This window comes from Trachurus japonicus, chromosome 3 (genome assembly GCF_045865225.1).
Source record: "Trachurus japonicus isolate A0001 chromosome 3, Traja_1.0".
NCBI classification, from domain to species: domain Eukaryota; kingdom Metazoa; phylum Chordata; class Actinopteri; order Carangiformes; family Carangidae; genus Trachurus; species Trachurus japonicus.
In genome coordinates, this window is record NC_140909.1 from 10,309,422 (window position 1) to 10,332,220 (window position 22,799).

The window sequence follows — 22,799 nt, forward strand, 5'->3', positions numbered from 1 at the left end:
GTCACCCACTGCTAATAATGGTAGACATGAAGTTAAATTACAGATCAGGGCATCTCCTAATATTAGAGGTGAAGATGCCCCGTTTTGAGTTTGAACTGTTGAGTCTCTCTTTGTCTAAATATGAAATAAAGACCTAAACTATCTGTAGTATGGCTACAGCCACAACAACCTGCTGGCTTGTTATATCCACTCCTTCCCTCTCTGTCCTCTGTGTACAGTATAACTCTGATGGCCAGAGAAAATTGAGTGATTTGATTATGCTCCATGCTCAATTTGATAGATTGTAAAACTACAATTCAATTCTGGGGCTCCTGGAACAGGTTATAAGGTGGGGCCCATAAAATCTGTGGCCCTCGAGCAGCTGCAGGCTCCATAGAGTCTATAGGCTAATTAATACCATCTTCTGCAGTGTATCTGAGTTGTCTTACTGCAGGGCAGGCTCTGAGTCCCTTTCTACCATTCACATACAAAAATAGTTCCATGTGAATTTCTGTTTGCCTATTACTCATTATAAAATCATGCTGAGCACTTCCTTGAATTTAATCAATCATAATTGCTGTGATGGGATTGAAAGCGGTGCATTGTGGAATTGAAAGCATTACTGAGGTGAGTCTCAGGCTGACCGGTGTCGCTCCCATTACAGTAACATGGTTTTTTGGGTGTTTCAGAGCCGGCTCAAGGCAAAGCAAAACTAAACACCTGCTCAAGGCCCAGTGACCACTAGGGGGGCCCCAAAGCTGTAGTGCATGACTTCTCTTGATCCCACAAGAAATTCTGTGTAATTAAAAAAAAAAAACCTAATTGTTGTTGTTGGGTTTCCATGGAGTTTTTCCTCAGTCGATGTGAGGGTCTAAGGACAGAGGATGTTGTTACGATGCCATGTAAAGCCCTTTGAGACAAACTGTTTGTAAAAACGGGCTATACAAATAAAATTGCCTTGCCTTGCCTTGCCTTGCCTTGTTGTTTGACTTAAAATTGTTGTTGCACTTTGCTGGTGCAGTTTATTTATAACCAAAAATAAAATAGCAGATGACATGTTTACAGCAAATGCATTGTCTATTGGTTTATTTTATTACTCTTACTACACTTACATGATATTCAGTATCACATTAATCAACCTGCATTTGGTACAGTTTCATGATTAACAACCATAGATGGGTAAAACATGCCAGGCTAGGATGATGATTCCTAATGACAGATTAATAATTATAAAAATGAAATAACCGTGTAAATAATCAACAATCAGTTTTATTGGCACAAATAGACCCCCCCTCCAAAAAAAAAAAGAAAAAAGAAAGACATAATAAAAAAGTTAATTTGGTTAGGGCCCCGTGGAGGCTTGGGTCGGCCCTGGTTTCTATTATCTCCCTCCTTTAAAAAAAAAAAGAAAAAAGAAACACAACAACAATCCGAAAAGCACAGACACTTACCGACGTCATCCTGTCCGCACCATAGACTGTAAAAAGGTCCGCACACATCACGCACGCTTGTCTGGATGGAATGTGACGCCACAGCTCCGTGCGTGAAGTCTCGCGGAGTAAAAACACCGGCCATTTTTCTCCGTTTACAGCAGGACACTTTGTGCTTGGGCAGTGTTATCGAGACCGCTTTTTTTTTTTAAAAAACAAGCCTACAAGTTTTGACAAGTTTAATTTTGTGATCCAAGCATCCAAACTTCCTACAAACAGGACACACGCACCATGTTTGTGTGTACCGTTGCAAAGTTTTTTCGCTGACATCCCTGCCCCGGATAGATGCTTGTCTAAACTGTCGCACAAATGGAAATGGTGCCTAGCGAGGAGAACCAGTTCGTACCCAAAGAGGTGAGGTTGTTACACGGACCCAGCCCAGGTCGGAGAAATCAGCCTCTCTGGCCGTCAGCTGTCACCCTCTCGCACATCATTTAAATTCATTATGGCAAAAACTTTTGCACCACTTGGCGAGTTTGTGATCTTTGTGTATCATTTATAGGCTAACTCTGCTGCTAACAGTTAGCTCAACATGACTTCTATGGGCCTAACATGACACGGCTAACTAGCGCTAGCTGCAGCCAGTAGACAAAGTGAGTTTATATTGGTAGCTAAAGCTATTTATATAGCTTATTTATCATTAAGTTATCCAGCCATCTAATTTTTACTTTCTGGTAATCAAAAATACAAGAGCTTTATAAATACCGTGGCTGACTGACACTATGTTATACAACCACCTAAAGACGACAGTTGTCAACAACATTAGTGAGGTAACTTGAAAGTAACATTTAGCTTGTCGGCTTTGGCTAAGCTACTATCGTTAGCTTCTTTTTTCCTTCTCTTTTTTTTTTTTTTTTTAAGTCTGATTAATGGCAACAACTCCAGCTAATTAAAATGTTTATGAACTTACTGAACCAAAAATAAATAGCCACACAGATGACATGACTGGCATCGCAGAAACACCGTTGAACCCTAACGCTACTTTTAACGTTACATAGGCTACATACTTTGATAATGATGATGATGATGATAATGATAAAGATACACTTTATTCCAGACTCAATGTCCATATATAAAAACGCACAAGACAAACATTTAACAGAAACAAAAACACACACACACACGAAAACAAAAATAACTCAGTAAAAGACTAAGAGTTCACCATTAAAAGGGCATTTGTACCAGTGCTTCCATAGCTCTAATATGTAGCATGAGGCACTGTACCCAATGTTCACCATTACCAAAATAATTTCATTGTCGGAATCATGTGAATCTGTGTCTATTTTGTCTCTGTCTTGTGTTGTTCAGCTTGTTTTGAATGGGACTTGTAGCTCCACTGTAAAACCTAAACGCTAGCTTGTCAATTTCGTCAGCTAATGCTAAAGCTAAAGCTACCGCTGTTCACGTACTGTAGATGCAGGTGACTGTGTGAGACATCGCGTTAATGTTACTGTTTGATACGTTAATGCTCCTCATATCATATATATTATGTATATTTACCATTTCAAATGTCAGTATCCTTCGTTAACCCATAGACTGTAGCGTTAACCACGGTGAGAGGTTACTCGTAGCTTTGCTCGTTTGTCCTGCCATGGTAGTTTGCTAACGTTAACGTGCACTATGCTACACAATAAAACAATATTATCTTGCTCTGCGATAGTAAAGTTATAGTGTTGTGTTAAAAAGGTTTGCACATAAGGTAGAATATAAATCGACTCTATGCACTGTCAGTGGTTACCAGATGCCATTTGGTCGATACTGTTTAATTGTGATTTTAACATACACACATCCCACAGGGTTATTATTATGATAACATGACAAGCATTCTCATGTTATTTTACATTCATGCCTATACCCTAATATTTTTATAGTCATGTTATAGATTTACCTGGAGTAGCGATATGTGATTATGGGTGTATTTGTGGCACTTTTGTCTGCATTTACGTCAGCTGCAAAGTCACACGTCAGACATGGGACGTCACTGTGATTTTAAGGGCTTGTGGGAAATTGGATTTTATGATACATTGCTGCACACATTCAATATGCTTGCACAAAGTGATTGTGTGTCCTTTTTATTTACACACGTTAACAATGCGTCTAGTTAAACATGGCTTTAAAAGGCCTTGTTTAAAAGGCATATGACTCACACCTATCAGGAGGAAATAAATTCATATTATATTTGACATTTGCATCATACATTAAACACTTGAAACATACAGTGTATGAATGCTAAAGAGAAGGAAGGGTGTGATCAGTGAATTGCTTCAATAATTAACCTGTTTTGCCTTAGATTAATTTCCTGTTTGATCTCAATACAATTATATTTCAACATATGACTTATGAAAAACTGTTTCCATCTACTACAACATACAAAGCTGCAACATTAAACCCTATGTATCGACAATGATCATATTCCCTATATATATAACATAGGTTATTATTGTTTTACACCACATGTTCTTCTGTGAGATTGTTCAATTCCTTAGGGCCTGGGTTGTGACTTGCTGCTATTATTCGGCACATGCAAAAAATACACATAGCATTATGCATGAATAATTTAAAGAAGATAAGTACTTTCACTTTCAAAGGTGTCGCATATTGGTCTGTTTTGGTCGTACAACTCATGCCAAGCTAAAAACAAACAGGCAGTCAGCATGTGATGTTTGTCCCCACAGTTAAAATGGAATTTGTTGCCACCACTGATGTTTCCCAATTTAGTGCTTTGCTATAAACATAATCGCCAAAAGCTGACACGGTGGATTGTTCCACCTTTTTTGTGTTTGACTTTATCAAGACTTCTTTCTTGTAGCAAAAGCCAAAGTTGACATTTTACATTTTACACATAAAGCCTCCTTTGTTGTCCTCACAGCTCTTTCACTTTTGCCGTCAGGCTACGATCCAATCAGGAATTTGAAGAAGCCAATTTATTTTCTTGGGCCATGATTTAAGAATATACTAATTAAAATTTTTAGAATAGCCTACGTAACATTAGCAGTGTGTATTTCTATAACAATTAGGCGCATAGACCGACCAGCCCGTTTTCCAAGACCATTCAATTGGTACTTGGTATTGACTGGTTTGCAAAGTTCAGGTAGTGGGATCAGAAGTGGGAAGGAAAATTGGAGTTGGAACATTCTTAATAATTACACTTAGTTACATCATTAAAGAAATACTGTCTGTGCTTTACGGTACATGTGGCTTCATGTCAGCACCTTGTGATTATATCCACGGTAAAAATAACCTTTAATCTCATAATACACTTGTGTGGTGTCAGCTGCAGCTTCTTTATAGGACCTGTCAGTTACATTTTGCCAAGATCACAAACCGCTCAAAGAGGTTGGAAGAATGGGAATAACATGAATTTATTCCTGTAATTATCACCCTGTCACCAGGAAAGAAGTTGAGCTGCCGGGCAGACTGTAGAAGGCCTTCATGTTGGCTTCATTAAGCCTCAGAGTGGCTACTGCCTGTTTTACAACTCTTTTTCCTTGATGTCTATGTGTGTGTGTGTGTGTGTGTGTTTTTTTTAACTACACCTATCTCCACATATTATCAGGGTGTGTTTTGGAGTTGCAGACAAAGTATTTTTGATGAGATGAAGAGGATTTCTCAGGTAGACACGTGTGTGGTGGTGTGGGCGATGGTGCTCGCAATTAAGCATGGTGTAAGATTAGATGCATGAGGCAGCGCAGGCAATTGATTAAGATCAAATAAGAGGCAGCTTCAAAGTCCTGCCATTATCTAATGTAAGATATGTGCAGTTAAATAATGACCATATGTAAATGCTTTGGCTGGTAATGACATGCTAGAAGTTGTGCTATAAATGTAGCAAAATGAATGATTTATTTAACATATAGAGTTAAATAATCCATTACACCAATGTACGTTTTTCTGCCTGTTTTTAACATTTTGAATAATTGCATCGAATCTGCAAATCATTTGAGCCTGAGCAGGTAGAGCAAGTACCAGTACTACAGTATACTAACAAGGAAACAAAGTACAGTGACTGCTGAGACAACATCAGGACTTGCTGCCTCTTGAAACTCCTGTTCTACCTGCAAAATATTTTCCATTGTGTGTAACAGTTAAATGGAGCGTGAGTCATCGATTGCATGGCATCACAACAATTGCGGCATGATTGATTGATTGTGAGATGGTAACTAAAGATCAGCAGCTGCCCAGCCAATGGGCTCGTCCCAGTCGTCATGTGTGGGAGGTTTCTCGTTGATGTTTTACTGACTGACATACTGTAACTCCCAGTCATGTATTATTCAGTCAACTGCAGTGACCGCACCACAATGACAGAAAACAAAAATAAGCTGCTTTTGCAAGACTTTTATTATTAGAGATGAGCTACTGCAACTCACCACCACCACATCAATTTATGTTTTATTACTATCAGTTTCATATGGGATGAAAAAACGATTTGTCCATTGATGAAAACAATAAGTCATTGGTGTAAATGTAAAATGTAAAGTTACATGGTGGTAGGTTTACATGTTAATATGTTTATGAGAGCTATCTTTTTATTCATGACATAGCCTATCTGCTTTTCATTTTTTAAAAGTCTAGTTTTTTGGGTTCATGCACCTGGTTTTCCAGATTTCATTGTGAGGGATAGAATCTGTATTTTTTGCAAACTTACAGGAATTTTTCTAAAATAAAATAATCAACAGTTGTCAGCTACTTAAAAAGTGGAATTTTTTACACTATTCAGTTGGATATTCTGCTGTATCTTTAAAAAAAAAAGTAGCCTACATTGCCTACTAACAGGTTGCTTGTGTCAGCTTTGAGGCATGAGGGGAAGTGGTATTTCTCTTTTGGTGTGTGATTCGTGTGTTTCTGTTACTGGTGTGTTTCTGATAACAACATTTGCTGCAAAGCTGCAAAAATATTCTAACACCAAAATTCAGTGCCAGTAAATAGGCACAGGTGTGTTACCGGTACGGTTTGGTGAATTAACAGTGCTCAAAACACAGAATGATAATGAAGAAAATATAGGGTACATCATGCTGATCTTGTGCTGTTCTTGTTTTTTTTTTTTAGATACAAAATGCAGCCGAGGAGCCCAGAGTGCTGTGCATAATCCAGGACACCACCAGCGCAAAGACGGTCAATGAGAGGCTGACCCTAAACCTGCCGGCCTCCACCACCCTCTCCAGACTTTACGAAGATGTTGCCCACAAAGCAGGATACGTAAATGGCACCTTTGACCTCGCCTGGGGAAACATACCAGACATGGTTAGGACATGAATTCAGTCAATTTTTTTTGTTTGTTTGTTTGCGATTACACTAATGGTTATGGTCTGTGTCTGTGATCATCAAGTCCAAGTAAAAGTTGTATTTCAGGTCACAAGTGGTAGAGGTGGTTTGTATTGGATTAAAAACATGTTGATGTGTCAGTTCAGACACGTTGAAACTACATTAATCAGTATTTTATATATCAAAAACTGATTAACTGACTGAAATGTGCAGGTAGTGATGAACTTGCAGAGATCAGCCACATGGAGTGGTTTAGTGTCTTTCAGATTATTGTTTTGTATTTACGGCCTGCTCCGATGTTCCTCTTTTCGTTTAATTTCTCCACTCTCATTAACCTCGTTTCCAGCCACAGGTGGCAGCTGCTTTCAATGAAAAAGCTCTTTTACAGCCCGAGCCAAGAATTTTCAGTCAGTATTGGTCCTGGTCATATGTCTGTTATAAAATCCTAGCGCACCATGGCGTGTCTCCTCTGCCTGCTTCCTGAGGGAGGGCAGGACAGGAGGTTGTACCAATATCTTTTTCATTAAGCTTTTAGCTCTGGAGCTGAGGGGCCTTGGTTGCCCTGCCCTCTGATTCCATCGACAGAGCTGGTTTTGTTAGATGTAATTAAATTTAAGACAATTATTTTAGGTGAATTTTAGCAGGTGTAAGAACCATGGTCCCTCACCTGTCCACTTCTTCAACTTGTAAGAAGTTTATGTTAGCTGCTGCACTGTAGCCCCTGCAGTATCTTCATGGGAGTGGTAGCGTCGTCACCATATCATGACCTCAGGTAACCTGATAGCGGTGGAGATATGTTAGAAAGTCGGTTGGGGCCAGCAGCTCCTGTAGAAAAACACATTTTGCCATTCTTTTGTTCTCTGCTGGAAAAGAAAACAAAGTGTGTAAGAATGGTATCACACAAAGTAAACTATTAAATGAACCCACCCACTGTGTGCTCTCCCCGTATTGACTGAGTTTGCTCTGTTTGTGTATGTACATACTACTCCCTTTTCTTAAATGAGCCCAGGCTAATCCCGCTGCTGACCCAGGCCAAAGCCCAGGTGCTGTGTCTGTTGTTATCTCACTGAGTAGGTCAGTGGATTAAGCCTCTGCATGTTTCCACTGCAGCACTTTGTTGGCTTGTCCTCAGCTCGTCCAGGAGAAAGACAACTACGTAGCGCTGTTCACATGTTGATTTCAAGCTACTTTCCTCGTGTGCGACAGTACAAGGAGTTTGCTGAGAATGAATTCAGTAGGAATCTAAGAGTTCTTGTGAGTTTTTCTGGTTTGTTTCTTGTACATGACTTGTTTTGAATTTTTTTTAGGTATTTTCCAGGGATTGTTGATCTCTGTGTAAAATCTGTCTGTTCATGCGATTGTTGTTTCACTCTGCTCACCTCCAGGCTCCACTGGACCATAACAGTGACATGGCCCTCTCGGATTCTGGGTTTGAGCCTGGTGGTAAGAGGAATTTCCTTCAGGTGACAGACAAAGATGGAGAGCAGCCGCAGATCGCATCGGTGAGTGGCACAGAATTAAGAAAAGGGAGTTTACTGACATCAAAAACAAACTTTTGAGTTTTTGATCTACTACAGATTTAAATGCAGAGCGGCTGTGGAAACTGTAGATTGTTTATTATTGTGTGTGCAGGATGAGTCAGGAACAGCAGATAGCAGTGGGCTAGATGACAGCTCCCAGGAGCGGTTTATCGGGCCCCTACCGAGAGACGGCACTGCAGGCTGCAGTGGCGACTACAGCAGTCCATCTTACTCCTACTCGTCCATCCTCAACAAATCAGAGACAGGTATGTTTCAGTCTATTGTTGAATATGTGGCATCACTTAATTTATTTGATCCCAGATGACCTCTTACTACCTGTTGTTTACCTCCGCTGTAGGTTACGTGGGCTTGGTTAACCAGGCTATGACCTGTTACCTGAACAGTCTTCTACAAACTCTGTTCATGACGCCAGAGTTCAGAAATGCACTCTACAAGTAAGGAACCTTGCTCCTAGAGTCTTTGTAAAGTTTTATTTGTGACGCACAAAGCCTAAAATTCTTTTGTAACATCTGCGGACCTTCAGCTGGGAGTTTGAGGAGTCAGAGGAAGATCCCGTCACCAGTATCCCCTACCAGCTGCAACGGCTGTTCGTCCTGCTGCAGACTAGTAAGAAACGGGCGATCGAGACCACTGATGTGACACGGAGCTTCGGCTGGGACAGCAGCGAGGGTGAGAAGAACTCTCCTGTGACTAGACTCACATGGCCAGTCTGCGTGTTTGTGAAAGGAGAAACCATGTGCCTCTGCATTTGTACACAAAAAAATGACACTTTTTCATGTATTTTTCTTTCCAGCTTGGCAGCAGCATGACATCCAGGAGCTGTGCAGGGTCATGTTTGATGCCCTGGAGCAAAAGTGGAAGCAGACAGAGCAGGTAGGAGAAAGCAAAAGGTTTTTTGTTTTTTTTTCCAACACTTCTGACAACGAAAAACTCAGCAGCCAGACTGAGGCCCCCCACCCCCCCTCCACAATGGAAACAAAAGGCCTACTGTGGGAAAAGTGAAATGGGCCAGTAAGCCCCAGGGTTAGCTGTTTCTTATCTGAGGAGTGCGTTATAAACTGCAAACACACAGACCAGTGTGCGTATATACAGCCATGTGGTCTGTACACATGAGGTCCTGGTAAAAATAACAGAAATAACAGACGACAACAATTGATTAGTTTAGTTTGTGGAGGTCTACTTGTAAAAGTGGCATTTTAAAAATTTTGAAATGTGGGCATAGTAGTTGTAATATAACTGTTTTACCCAACTCTTGATGACATATGAGGAGTTAATGTTCCTTCAACATTCAGTCTAGACTCAAGATAAATTGTTTGTTTACATCTAGTCTTTGAAAACAGTTGTTCTGTTGAGCCTCAGGCTGTTATGCAGCTGCTCCACAGACTGTGTACCACTCCCCGTGACTTGTTTAAAATCAGTGGAGATCCCCTTTATATCTTAACACGGCACATTACTGTGTTGACTGTGTGTATATACAGTCACATGCAAAAGCTAAAACTGATTACTTCCATTTACTTTCATCCGTGCAGGTGATAGACGGACTTCGTGAAAAATTAGAAAGTTTTGGAAGCAAATGTCCCATAATCACTAAAAGAAAGTGAAACTGAAAAGACTCTGAGTTATGCAACTGGTTATTAATCGAAAGCAGTTCTCAAAATTCACAATGAACTTCCCCAAGAAGCTTTTGTAAATCACATTCCCCTGACCAGTAATCACCATTGAGAATGTGGTGGTAGATCTAAAATTTCCCACACTTTGCATTAATTAGATTGATTGTTGGAAGCTGAGATCCTAACATGTTAAATGCAATGTGATAAAGGTTGAAAGGGCAACACCGGAAGCTGACAGAATACAGCTGCAACTGATCAAAGCCAGCGAACGTAGTGTGAAATGTCCTAAAACAGCCACCGTACAACAGATAATCCCTTCTGATTATGATAACCACATGGCATTGTCTTCCATCAGACCAAATTTTTGATTGTTGCACCCCACGAGTGATAAGAATCTAAAAATGGCAAAGCTGATTATAATCTGTTTAATTCATCCTTGTTTAATCCATCAAACACTCCTCTGCGTCTACGTCGGTGCCTCCTTTAGTGAGGAATGGTATCAGGGAGAGAAAATCTTGTAGCCCTAACAAAAGCTGTATTGTTAGGAGGGAAACATAGCTGAGGAGGCCTGACTGTCATGCCTTCCTGTCCTCAGGCTGACCTAATCAACCAGCTGTACCAGGGGAAGCTGAAGGATTATGTTCGTTGCCTCGAGTGCGGCTATGAGAGCTGGAGGATTGATACTTACCTGGACATCCCTCTTGTGATCAGACCCTTCGGAGCCAGCCAGGCCTATGGCAGTGTGGTGAGTTTCTCTCTACATCTCATTCGCTTCACGACCATTTCCTTTCCCCTTTTTTTTTTTATACTATGTTATTGAAACTTTTATTTCTCCGCCACAGGAGGAGGCTTTGCAGGCATTCATCCAACCAGAAACTCTGGATGGGCCCAACCAATACTTCTGTGAACGCTGCAAAAAGAAATGTGACGCCCGGAAGGTGAGCAAACTGAAATTGTGACGTTGGAGTCGTGTTCAGAGAATACAGTGTTTTGTTGCTGACCCTCCTGATCCTCTCTGATAAACTGCCTCCGTGCACAGGGCCTGAGGTTTCTGCACTTTCCCTACCTGCTGACACTACAGCTGAAGAGGTTTGATTTCGACTACACCACTATGCATCGCATCAAACTGAATGACCGCATGACTTTCCCCGAGGAGCTTGACATGAGTCCGTTCATTGATGTGGAAGATGAGGTGAGATGACGGCACCTGTCAGATTTACATTAGATTAATAGATTGTCAGACTAATGAATGTTGGTTGGGTTAAAGGGATAGTTCAACATTTTGGCAAATTGGCCCATTGCCATAATGCCTATAGTTTTAGGAGTAGGTTTGTTACCTTCAATTGTCGGTGCAAGCTGTTTTTAGAACAGCGGAGCAGAGCCGTGAGCTGCTCAGAGTTACGCTACGGAGGCTAATGGGATTTCTTGGTTTACCTCATCAAACTCATCAAATACACAATCCAACAACTCCAAAACGCTCTCATGGACAATTGTGAACTGCACATTCACCACGCTATAATAACAGAACGTTAAAAGACGGAGTTGTTTTCAAGGTGAATTCATGCTAAATAGCTGGTGTGCGTGCCCGTCGGGGGCAGTTTTTCAGTAAGCAGTCTCTGCATTTGCCTCAAAAACAACTCTTGTCTCGTAACGTTTCGTTATTATCTCATAGCGTGGTGAATGTGCAGGTCACAACTTGTCCACCAGAGCGTTTTGGAGTTGTTGGATTGTGTATTTGATGAGTTTGATGAGGGAAACCAAGAAATACCATGAGCCTCCGTAGCGTAGCTCTGAGCAGCTCGCGGCTCTTCTCCACCGTTCTAAAAACAGCTTGCACCGACAATTAAAGGTAACGAACCTATTGCTATGACTATAGGGATTATGGCCATGGGTCAGTTTGCCAAAATGTTTAACCCAAATACTGTATATTCCCTCTATCTGTTCACCATGATTACTTGACCATGATTGGTAAAAGTGAAATATGTCACTGGTTCAGGTTACCTCTGGATAAATATTAATAGCCTGTCAATACTAATATCTAATAATGAGTAAACTTAATACCCCTGTACAAATCTATTAATGGATCTTTTAGTGACCTTTTGTTTTATCAAGGTAACACCTGATATGTTACACTTGGATGTTGTCATGTAGAAAAAGATATACGTAGCTTTAGTTTGTGACGTATCCAGCGCCAAAAGCCTCTCACAGAATATATATGATAAGAATCACATTATTATCCCTCTGTAGATTAAACCCCTGTCTGTTGTTGTTTTCTCTTTGACATCGGCCTCCTGTAGAAGTCGCCTCAGACGGAGAGCTGCACCGACAGTGGAGCGGAGAATGAAGGAAGTTGCCACAGCGACCAGATGAGCAATGATTTTTCCACTGATGACTGTGTGGACGAGGGCATCTGCTTGGACAGCACCGGCAGCACGGAGAGGGTGCTGAAGCCAAAGGTGCTCATCTTGACCACTCACTGTATAGATATTGCTGATTGTTGGTTGATTGTCACTCTCCTTGGTTCATTACCTGCATGTGAAAACGCATTTGGCCGACAACAAATCTACAGGCAGGGGACAAAGTACAGAGAAAGCGATCAGTACCATACAGCCATGAGCTCATCTGGAGGCTCATTGTCTATATGTTGTCTCCCATCTTTAGTTTCCATCCTGTAAATGTTATCGAGCAACTGTCCGCCGGCAGACACAGCTGTAAAGTGATGCCTGTTACATGAGATGTCCGTCTTCCATTCATAATATGTACTGCACTTTCCAGATGATGACCTAGCCAACACTTTGTGGGTCATGGTCGTTCTGTTATGTAAAACGCAAAGCCAAAGGCCCAATTCCAATCCGACCCCTCACGGACTCACTGACTTAGAGGCGCGTTCACGGGAAGTCTGTGAGTGTGTGAGGGCTGTTCCGTTGTCAGATCATCAAGTCAGTGAGTCAGTGAATGAGCCCTTACTGCCCCCTTACCGTAAGTCAGCACCGATGCTGACTTTGGGTAGGGGAATTACCCACAGTTCATAGCGTTGTGAAGTCAAACCATAACACATGGGGTGCAGTCGGAACGCAAGTGTTAAAACAAAAAGAAATTAACACACGTGGACAGAGAGAGCTCCGCCAGTCTCTTTATTGTTAATGGACAGGAGCCAAAAAAAAGGAATAGCCTACATAAAAAGAAAAGAAGTTTACTGTCAATATTAACGTGCAGTTTGTGATTATTGATGATGATTTGATCAGATCTGATCCAGGAACATTTTGTTTTGAGTCCGCCTCCCTCGCACACCTTGTGCGTATTGAAATTACAGTAAATGTATCGGTCCAAGGGCGGAGTTAAAAACATGTTGTTGTCAAGGTAACGTGTGGTGAGAGTGTGTAAGTGCTGTTCCATTCATGTTTACAGCATCTGGACCCTCACACACTCTCACACTCTGTCACTTAGAGCTGACGTCACTTTAGTCAGTGAGGGTTCAGGGCTTGAGTCTTTAGGGGGCGGATTGGAATTGGGGGCAACTGTGTTTTTTCCCCCCTTTTTTTCTTAGTGAATGCTCTCTCCACATTTGTCCAGTCAGTGTTGCTATAATTTCACGTTTCAGTAGCTCTGCAGATCTTGAGCCTGATGTTTCCGTTGCCACTGTCAGCATCATGTTAGTAACAGTAAGATTTCCCCTCAGAGTCTGCTGACCTTCGAGCTGTTCTCTGTCATGGTCCACTCTGGGAGCGCTGCGGGTGGCCACTACTACGCCTGCATCAAGTCCTTCAGTGACGGCCAGTGGTACAGCTTCAACGATCAGCACGTGAGCAAGGTCAGCCACAGCCTGTTCTCTTTCTCTTTTTTTTTGGCCTCGTACGGCACTTAAATGTCAGGCGGAGTGACTCACCAGACCGTATCGGTGCTCGTCATCAGTTTGTTCTCTTCCTAATCTCAGCGAAATGTCATTTTAACATTTTACTCCTGAACGTTGAAATGTGAGATCTTTCTGTGCATTTGTGTTGGGCAGATCACCCAGGATGATATCAGGAAGACGTATGGGGGGTCCTCAGGGAGCAGAGGCTATTATTCCAGTGCCTTTGCAAGGTCAGTTGTCTCTCATTTGTGTCTTTAACACTGAGTAGGTTGACCCACATCACCTGCTTACGGCACATTGTTTAAGAAAATAGAATAAAAAACAACTGAAACCTGTTATTTATATTCTTTTTTTATTTATGTTCTTGTTTATTCTTCAATAGGAAACTACTTTTTATGAGTAAAAAAATAATATTCTCCATTTATCTTCTTCTAGATTCACTAACAAGACACTTTGTTTCTCCCAACAGCTCGACAAACGCATATATGCTGATTTATAGATTGAAAGATCCTTCAAGGAACGCAAGTAAGAAATCCATTCAGTTAAATCAGTTCAAAATAGATCGAGCTCTAGTCCTGTAATGTGATTTACTGCTATACTCTCTTTCTGTGGCAGAGTATTTAGCCGTTGACGACTTCCCGGAGCACATTAAGAGTTTGGTTCAGAAGGAGAAAGAGTCTGAAGAGCAGGAGAAGAGACAGAGGGAGATTGAGCGCAATACCTGCAAGGTTCATGCTCCTTTGGCACAATTCAGATCCGCTGCTCTGCTCCTGAACCAGGATCAGTTCACACATGACCTTTTTGCTTCTATACAAGATGAACTTTTCTTAATCTTATGCTCCTTGCTTCCAGATCAAGCTCTTCTGCATGCATCCCGTGAAGATGATGATGGAGAGCAAGCTGGAGGTGCACAAGGACAAAACTCTCAGAGAAGCGACGGAGATGGCCTACAAGGTTTGTTGGATTCCTGCTTTTCCTGTCCACCTGGTTTTCCAACAACATATAATTAAGTCAGTCACAATCAAGTCTGCAATTGGCAGCAAGTAGTAATTAATTATTCAGTGTTGAAGTGTCCTTAAAGTCTTTATTAAGGGGACTTGTAATGGAAGGTTTTTGCTTGGACTTGTCATGCCATGCAATGATGATGTAACCATTGTTATTGTAACATTAACAAATGAAATAATAATGTTGAGAGAGAGTTTTCAGTGTAGAATATTAGGCTGAATATTCCTACTCTATTCCCAGCTATGGGGCTAAGTCTATTTTTAGAAAGTGCATTGCGGTCCTGGCATCACTGTTGTTGTGGTAATTTGTGTGTTCTGTACCTCAGCTGATGGAGCTGGAGGGTGTCGTCCCTCTGGACTGTTGTCGCTTGGTCAAGTACGATGAGTTCCACGAGTACCTGGAGCGCTCCTATGAAGGTGAGGAGGACACGCAGATGGGACTCCTGCTGGGAGGAGTCAAGTCCTCGTACATGTTCGACTTGCTGCTGGAGACGCGCCGGCCAGAGCAAGTGTTCCAGCCTTACAAACCTGGAGGTCAGTCGCCATCTGATATACTACTGAGTGTTGTGTTGTACTAAGTGCTGCAGAGGTGGCCATTTAAAAATAAATAATCACAAGAATAATGTACACTGCCAGTCTGATGGATGTGTCTGTTAAAAATAATCCTTTCTGCCTGTGTGGGTGTGTTTCTGACTGTCCACAGAGGTGATGGTGAAGGTTCATGTTGTGGATCTGAAAAGTGAGACCATCGCTTCTCCAATCAGCGTCCGGGCGTACTTGAACCAGACGATCACTGAATTCAAACAGCTTATTGCACAGGTTTCCTGCTCTACTCAGTTTCTTCACTGTGTCTATTTCTTCGTCACCTCTGTTTTCTTTTTCTCCCCAACTTTGAACGCAAACACAGAGAACTGTGTAAAATAAATAAGGTGAGATAAGACCTTGTAGGCTGATGTTTGTGTTCCTTTCCCAGGCTACAGGGTTATCTGCAGAGTCCATGCGTGTGGTACTGGAGCGCTGCTACAATGACCTTCGGCTCCTCTACGTCCCAAACAAGACACTGAAAGCTGAGGGATTCTTCAGGAGCAACAAGGTCTATTCGTTTTCTTTATCATTTCTTTTCTTTTGTTCATGTTTTATTAATTGACAGTTTTCACCATATACATGACAAGGCAATTGAGGGGGAACTATTCCAAAGTGATACTTTTATATAATATAGCAGTTCCCTCACACGTAATATAACATCGCCTGCTACTTCCACCTTACGATTTGGAGAGAGTTACAGGCTAAATATTATATGACCCTTCAATAAACAGATAAACAAACAACAGAAATTCAAAAATGAAAACAGCAACAGAGGAAAAAAGGAAAAGAAAAAACAGTCATACAGAAAAAACAAAACAAAAATGTGGGGTAGAGGGTTAGTCTCCAGAGCAGTTAGATAGGGAAATTCACATTCATAGGCCACAAAGTGATGTAATAATTTTCTTTTTCTTTAGTGATTCAGTGAGTTTCCATTGTGTTGTGCCAGTTTTGTTTAAAAAATGTAGCAGTCATATATTTTACAGTACCATCAAGCTTACGAACGCTATTAATGCTTTGTTTTTAATCAGTTTCGTCGTCTTGTGTTCTTTATCAGGTGTTCGTAGAAAGCTCTGACTCGACTGATCATCAGGTTGCTTTCACTGACTCAGTCTTGTGGAAACTGTTGGATCGCCACGGGAATACGATCCGACTCTTGGTCTTACTGCCTGAACAGTCTCCTGGTACCTTGGCCAACAGAACTCTTTGCCAAAAAGCGGGAGGTGACACTGACGTGCCCTTTGACGGATCGAAGGGTAACAGGAAATCTGTAGAAGCTATACTTGAGGAAAGCACAGAAAAATTAAAGAATCTGTCGCTGCAGCAGCAGCAGCAGCAGCAGCAGCAGCAGCAGCAGCAGCAGCAGCAGCAGCAGCAGCAGCAGCAGCAGCAGCAGCAGCAGCAGCAGCAGCAGCAGCAGCAGGGCTCCAGCACCAGCGACAGCCAGAAAAGCTCTGACGCCAGTGACTTTGAACATATCGAGTCCCCGACGCAAGAGGCCGACTCAAACTCTTCGCTCTGCGTCGCCGCGGACAACAGAGAGTTGGAGAACCGGATCAGGACCACGGCCGGCAGCAGCAGCGGCGGGGCCTCCTCCGACCCCGACAACCACTTTGCCTGCGAGGAGCGCTCGGACTCTGAGGTGAACAATGACCGCAGCACCAGCTCGGTGGACAGCGACATCCTCAGCTCCAGCCACAGTAGCGACACACTGTGCAACGCGGACAGCGGGCCCATACAGCTGGCCAACGGCCTGGACTCGCACAGCATCACAAGTAGCCGACGCTCCAAAGCCCACGAGGGCAAAAAAGAGACGTGGGACACTGCGGAGGAGGACTCCGGGACGGACAGCGAGTACGACGACAATGGGAAGAGCAAGGCCGAGGCTCAGTACCTGTACTTCAGAGCAGAGCCCTGTTCTCAGGACGACTCCTCGTGGGATACACAGAAATGTACGACTCCTGTTTATGATGTAGTGTGTAATTGACTGTGGAGACGGTCAAAGAGATGGAGAGGGTGTGTCGGATGTTTTTCTTCATTTTTGTTCCCAAAATGTTGATTTCTAATTGTTGTTTCTTGTGGTCTACTGCAGGTTTAGTAGTGCATGTGGATAAGAGAATAACATTAGCAGCATTTAAACAGAACCTGGAGCCCTATGTAGGAGTGACCTCCACCCAGTTCAAGGTGTTTCGAGTTTACGCCAACAACCAGGAGTTTGAGAGCGTACGACTCAACGAAACACTCTCATCGTTCTCTGACGACAACAAGGTCGGGATAAATATTTAGCACTTCTTATGTGATAGTTTGCCAAAAAAAGTGAGCTTCCACCTGAACTAAAACTTTCACCTCTTAACTTCCCATAGATTACCATCCGACTAGGAAGAGCACTGAAGAAGGGTGAATACAGAGTAAAAGTGTATCAACTGCTAGTAAATGAAACGGAGGTAAGAACTGAGTAAATTATTACAGTGTTTCACAGACTGTCACGACTTCTCCACAATGATAATTATCACGTCATGATGTTGTCTCTGTTTTTTCAGCCATGCAAGTTCCTGGTGGACACGGTGTTTGCCAAGGGCATGACTGTCAGACAGTCAAAAGAGGAGTTGCTCCCTCAGCTGAAAGAGCAGTGCAAGCTCGACCTCAGCATCGACAGGTAACATGATAAAAATGATTGCTACATAACATAACGTCTAGACATTCACCTTCGCGTAGAATTTAGATCGGCATAAAAATATCTTACTGATCTACTGATCAGAAAATCTAAATCCTTAGTTAAGTGGGTACAAAAAAAGGTATAAATTGTATAATATACGTTGTGTGTTCAGGGTTCGTCTCAGGAAAAAGACGTGGAAGAACCCAGGCACAGTGTTTCTGGATTACCATGTCTACGAGGAAGACATCAGCATCTCCTCCAACTGGGAAGTCTTCCTGGAAGTCCTCAATGGTAACAGTCCCTCTATTTTATTTTAATTTAAGCTTATATAGCTGTGTTGCCAAAAGCTTCTATGGCCTATTTTTAACTTGCTGCAATAAAATCTCTCAAATTGATCATTTTACTGTGGTTTAAAGAGGGTTAAATCCTCTATTGCCTCTAAAGACTCTGCAAATGGTGAAACTGCAAATGCCAGCAGATAAATGTCGAGCTGGAAATTGTACCCAGAGAGCAGCAAAGTGCGTTTGACTTCTTCCATTGCCCGCTGCAGTGTCGGGTGACGTAAGGTACAGTTACCCTGGAACTCGATCCACGTTCCTCTTATCTGTTTCTCCAGAACCAGAGAAGATGAAGTCCATGTCACAGCTGGCTGTGCTGACCCGGAGGTGGAGCCCGGCTACGATGAAACTGGGTCCGTTTCAGGAAGTGATTCTGGAGAGCAGCAGTGTAGAGGAACTCAAGGAGAAGGTTTGTCTGTCTCCTGACACATGCAGTGTGTTGGATAAGTTCATGCACTGTTCAGTTTCTACTATTTATTCATGAATTGTGGGAAAATTTCAATTTGTGACTTGTAATTCTTATTGCAGCTCAGTGAAATGAGCAGCATTCCTCTTGAAAACCTGGAGTTTGCCAAGGTATGTGAAATCCATGAGCTCACACATCATTTTCATGTGAAGTTACTTGACTGTTAAGCCCTCTGTCTGCTGTGTGCAGGGTAGAGGAACGTTTCCCTGTGATATTTCTGTGCTGGAGATTCATCAGGACTTGGACTGGAACCCTAAGGTGTCAACTCTTAACGTGTGGCCTCTGTACATCTGTGACGACGGAGCTGTGGTCTTCTACAGGTACAAACCTCATAACCACTGTCCACATCTAAACACAGATTTTATGTTTCTGTCTTAGCAGTGTGTTGACCATGTCATTTGACAGACACACAGGACTTTAGTCAAGTAGTCTTGGTTATAATATGTCCTAATGGTGTTGGGTTGTGATTATCATGTAGTGTTTAAGTTAAATTTTTAGGTTTAGGCATGTGCCAATGTGAAACTTAAAGCAATTACAAAAAACTTCCAACTGGATATGCAGCAAATGAGGCCATCGGCGGGAAGATCAGCTATTTCTATATAATCTAGCGTTATACCTTACGGCACTCAGACCTGGCAAAACACATTTTTCCAGAATTTTTTGTCCACATGGGTCGCTAAAATCAACACATAATGAAAGTTCTTTGTAGATGCTTTAAAGAGGTATGCAGGATTTGTAGCTTAACTATGCTACATTTTTACCTTAATTAAACAGCTTTGGAGTAATTGTGATGGTTTAATAAATGGCTTAACTTGTTACGAGAGAGATGTCACTTACTGCGTCTCTTGGCTGAAAAACAACCTTGCAATATCGAGGCCGCTGCCCCGGGGTCCCAGCTCCCGTAACCCGTAATCTCTTGTTAATGACAGATAAGACTACACAAATATACATGTCGTAACATTGTATATAATGTATAACGTTATCTACCGCTCTATTGATTGATTTCTCACTGGCTTGTTGTACACAAATGCACATGGCCAGGACGAGGGTTAGCAAAGCAGTGGAAAAGCGACAGGATTCGCAAAATTCCCCGTTAAATACTGAGGTTGTTGTGCTCTGAAGTGCCAAAGTGTGCACATAAGTGTTTTTTAACCCTAACTCTTTTTAAATATTAAAGAATTTATTGATTATATTTTGTTTTTAAAGATGCAAGTCTCAGTTACAAATATTCAGTTAAATTAGCAACTTGATAAATGTTGTGACTACCTCTATGTTGAGGGGTCCAGTTGTTGGATCCATGATATTGAAAAGATGTGAAACTACTCTTTATTCGTTTAGCTGTACACTTTATTTCAGAGACAGATTAGGTCCATAGAGACAAAACAATGAGACAATAAAATCATAAAAAAAACTGTAAAACAATTAAACGATTTTAAAAGCTCTTATGGAGATTGTTGTGCCAGTGTTTATGAGGACCAGATGTATACCGATAGCAGCTTTGCTTAGAGCTAATCAGTGCCTTTATAATAGCATTCATGGACTTGTCCAAACGAGACTTGAATTTGTCCATCAGCTGTTTTAGTAGAGCTCCAACACCACAGTTTGCAGTGCAGCTGACTTGCACTGTGCCATCTGGGGACACGAAGCATCAGTCTCATAGCATCATTGAAGGCCACAGTGAGCCTCTGTACACTGCTCTTATATCGCTACTACATATACTGTATACAATGTTAACCATTAATGACTGTGGATCAACCTTGTCTGTGCAGGGACAGTACAGAGGAGCCCATGGAGCTCTCGGACGACGAGCGCAACGAGCTGATGAAGAAGGAGAGCAGCCGTCTGCTCAAGACTGGACACCGCGTCAGCTACTCGCCGCGCAAGGAGAAAGCCCTCAAGATCTACCTGGACGGAGGTCCCGCCAAGGACCCGGGGCAGGACTGAGGCGCGCAGAACTACTCCTGGGTATTTGGATCATCTGGCTGGCGTGGCGTAGCATAGCAGCCAGGCTTCAGGTCTCAGTCTCAGTCTCACTCTCGGGCCTGATAGTGACTTGAACATCAAGCAGCGCTGTGAGACGTGCTCTCACCCTCCACTCTGAGCTCCAGGACTGGCTCAGAAAACCCTATTGTGCACTATAGTGTATTGTACTGTAAAGTTTAAAGGGAAGTACAAAAGCTATTCAATACAGAAAAGAATCAAATACTGTATAGAAAAATCAATTGAACGTAAAAAAGCTGCAGAGATGGATGGATGGAGAGATGTTAGGACAGTGAAACTGGGCTGGAAGGCGTCCATCCCCGTCTATTTAAGTCTCCCGTCTTATCTACATCAGTCTCTTTCACTCTCCTGCGTGTTCCTCTTCCTGTTTTGGACATAGTGTTGATTCCGATTCAAGTGTGACCATCTTGTAAGTCCGTACGCTCACACCTTTTTTTTTTTTTTTCCAGCACCGCTCTGCTAGAGAAATCATTCTTATCTTACATCGCTCACCTTCCTTTAACAGTACATACAACCAAGAACTACTCATCCAGCCTTCCCCAGTCTCACCTCTTGCGGCGAGATAAAACTCACTCTCTCAGTGACTTTGACGAACTGAGGCGTTGTTCACTCACACGATTTGATGAATAAAAAAGAAAAAAAAAGAAAAAGAAAAAAGCAACAATTAAGAATTTGTAAACTGGAGGTTGTTTCTGCTCCTCTAATGCTCCTATAATGCCAGAGTATCGTGTTGTTATGGGTCGTCCTTACTGCTGCTCTTCGTGCTTTATAGGAGCTTTGCCTCTGTTACATCACTTCCACTAGATTTAGTGAGACATAGGCTATTGGTCCTTAAATACAAAGTACAATGAAACAAAACCAAGTAGACTATGTTAAGAATCTCCTTGTTTTGTTTTTTGTTTGTTGTAAATTATTATTTTTGCTCCAGACTTGGATCATTCAGTTAGGTCTCCTGAGGCACCAGGCTCACATCTGTGGTCTGTATTAACCTTTAAGTTAGAAAAGTGGATTTTTCTGTCTCTGTTGTTTTTTGTTTTTTTGTTGTTGTTTTTTTGCACCATGTGAACTTGGGTGTACATCTCTGGTGTCATCCACGTGTGTGTGTGTGGTGTTGTACTGAGGGGGAGGATGCTCTCTGGGTTTTTGACAGAGAGTGTGAGGTTGTTTTTGGCGCTTCTACCTGCTGCTGCTGCTGCTGCTGCTGCTGCTGCTGCTGCTGCTGCTGCTGCTGCTGCTGCTGTTGCTTTGATAGACGGACACCAGAGGGTGCAGAGAGCCCGCTGGACTCCTCAGTCTGCCCGGGCAACCGCTCTGAGGACTGAAGCTCAGCATCCCGGCCCGTCTGGGCTCCTGATGCTGTCACCAGCTATTCACTGTAGAAATGCCAATATCTGAAGTTTTTTTTTTTTCCTTTTTGTTGTTGATGTTTATTTCTTTGAGATTTAAAATCCTGTGTGAAAATAGTTTAAGATGATTTTAGAAATGAATTAAAATGCATTTTTTCATAACAGGTTTCTGTTACTGTAAATTAAAATTGCTCAGATTAATTTTAACTTTGTTTAATTTATAGGACATGTATGCTTCTTATTTTCAAGACTACTTGTTTTTTGGCATTTACAAAAAACAAGATGATAACCTTTACAGTCGTAGTTGTAGCAAACTGGAAGTTTACATCCAGCACAATTTCAATGGAAAACCAACTTGTGTCTTGGTGGTGTGTTGGGACCACCGTGGGCCACCAAATCAGCTTCAGTGCACCTTGGCACTGGTTCTAGTCTAAACTCTGCCGGAGGAATGAACATCATTCTTCTTAAGGACAGCTTTTCATTTGCTGATGGAGGAGGCGAGCACTATGTTGGTCCGAAATCTCCCATAGGTGTTCAAGTGGGTTGAGTTGCAGCACACGATTCACATCTTTTATTCTCATCAAACCATTCAGTGAGCCCTTGTGTCCTGTGGGTCAGGGTGTCGTCCTGTTTCTCCACTTATTTTTGTGGTATTTCCTTTAATTTTTACA

General features: G+C 42.1%; 1 protein-coding gene across 3 annotated transcripts; it reads left to right on the forward strand.

Moving 5' to 3' along the window:
* Positions 1–1,562: 1,562 nt before the first annotated feature.
* On the forward strand, positions 1,563–22,290 carry usp47 (ubiquitin specific peptidase 47). 3 transcript variants are annotated; one of them, XM_085760654.1, is made up of 29 exons: positions 1,563–1,823; positions 5,026–5,082; positions 6,516–6,710; positions 8,117–8,233; positions 8,364–8,517; positions 8,610–8,706; positions 8,796–8,941; positions 9,066–9,145; positions 10,478–10,627; positions 10,725–10,820; positions 10,922–11,074; positions 12,180–12,338; positions 13,562–13,693; positions 13,889–13,965; positions 14,205–14,260; positions 14,351–14,463; positions 14,588–14,689; positions 15,066–15,273; positions 15,443–15,558; positions 15,713–15,832; positions 16,379–17,273; positions 17,414–17,589; positions 17,685–17,765; positions 17,862–17,977; positions 18,150–18,268; positions 18,594–18,724; positions 18,844–18,891; positions 18,971–19,101; positions 20,551–22,290. In XM_085760654.1, the coding sequence occupies exons 1-29, from the start codon at positions 1,779–1,781 to the stop codon at positions 20,723–20,725; spliced, it is 4,245 nt and encodes a 1,414-aa protein (XP_085616780.1). In that variant the 5' UTR covers positions 1,563–1,778; the 3' UTR covers positions 20,726–22,290. The 3 variants fall into 3 exon arrangements, with proteins under 3 accessions (XP_085616780.1, XP_085616789.1, XP_085616796.1); XM_085760663.1 differs by lacking the exon at positions 5,026–5,082; XM_085760670.1 differs by lacking the exons at positions 1,563–1,823; positions 5,026–5,082; positions 6,516–6,710 and adding an exon at positions 7,805–7,985.
* The last annotated feature ends 509 nt before the right edge of the window (positions 22,291–22,799 follow it).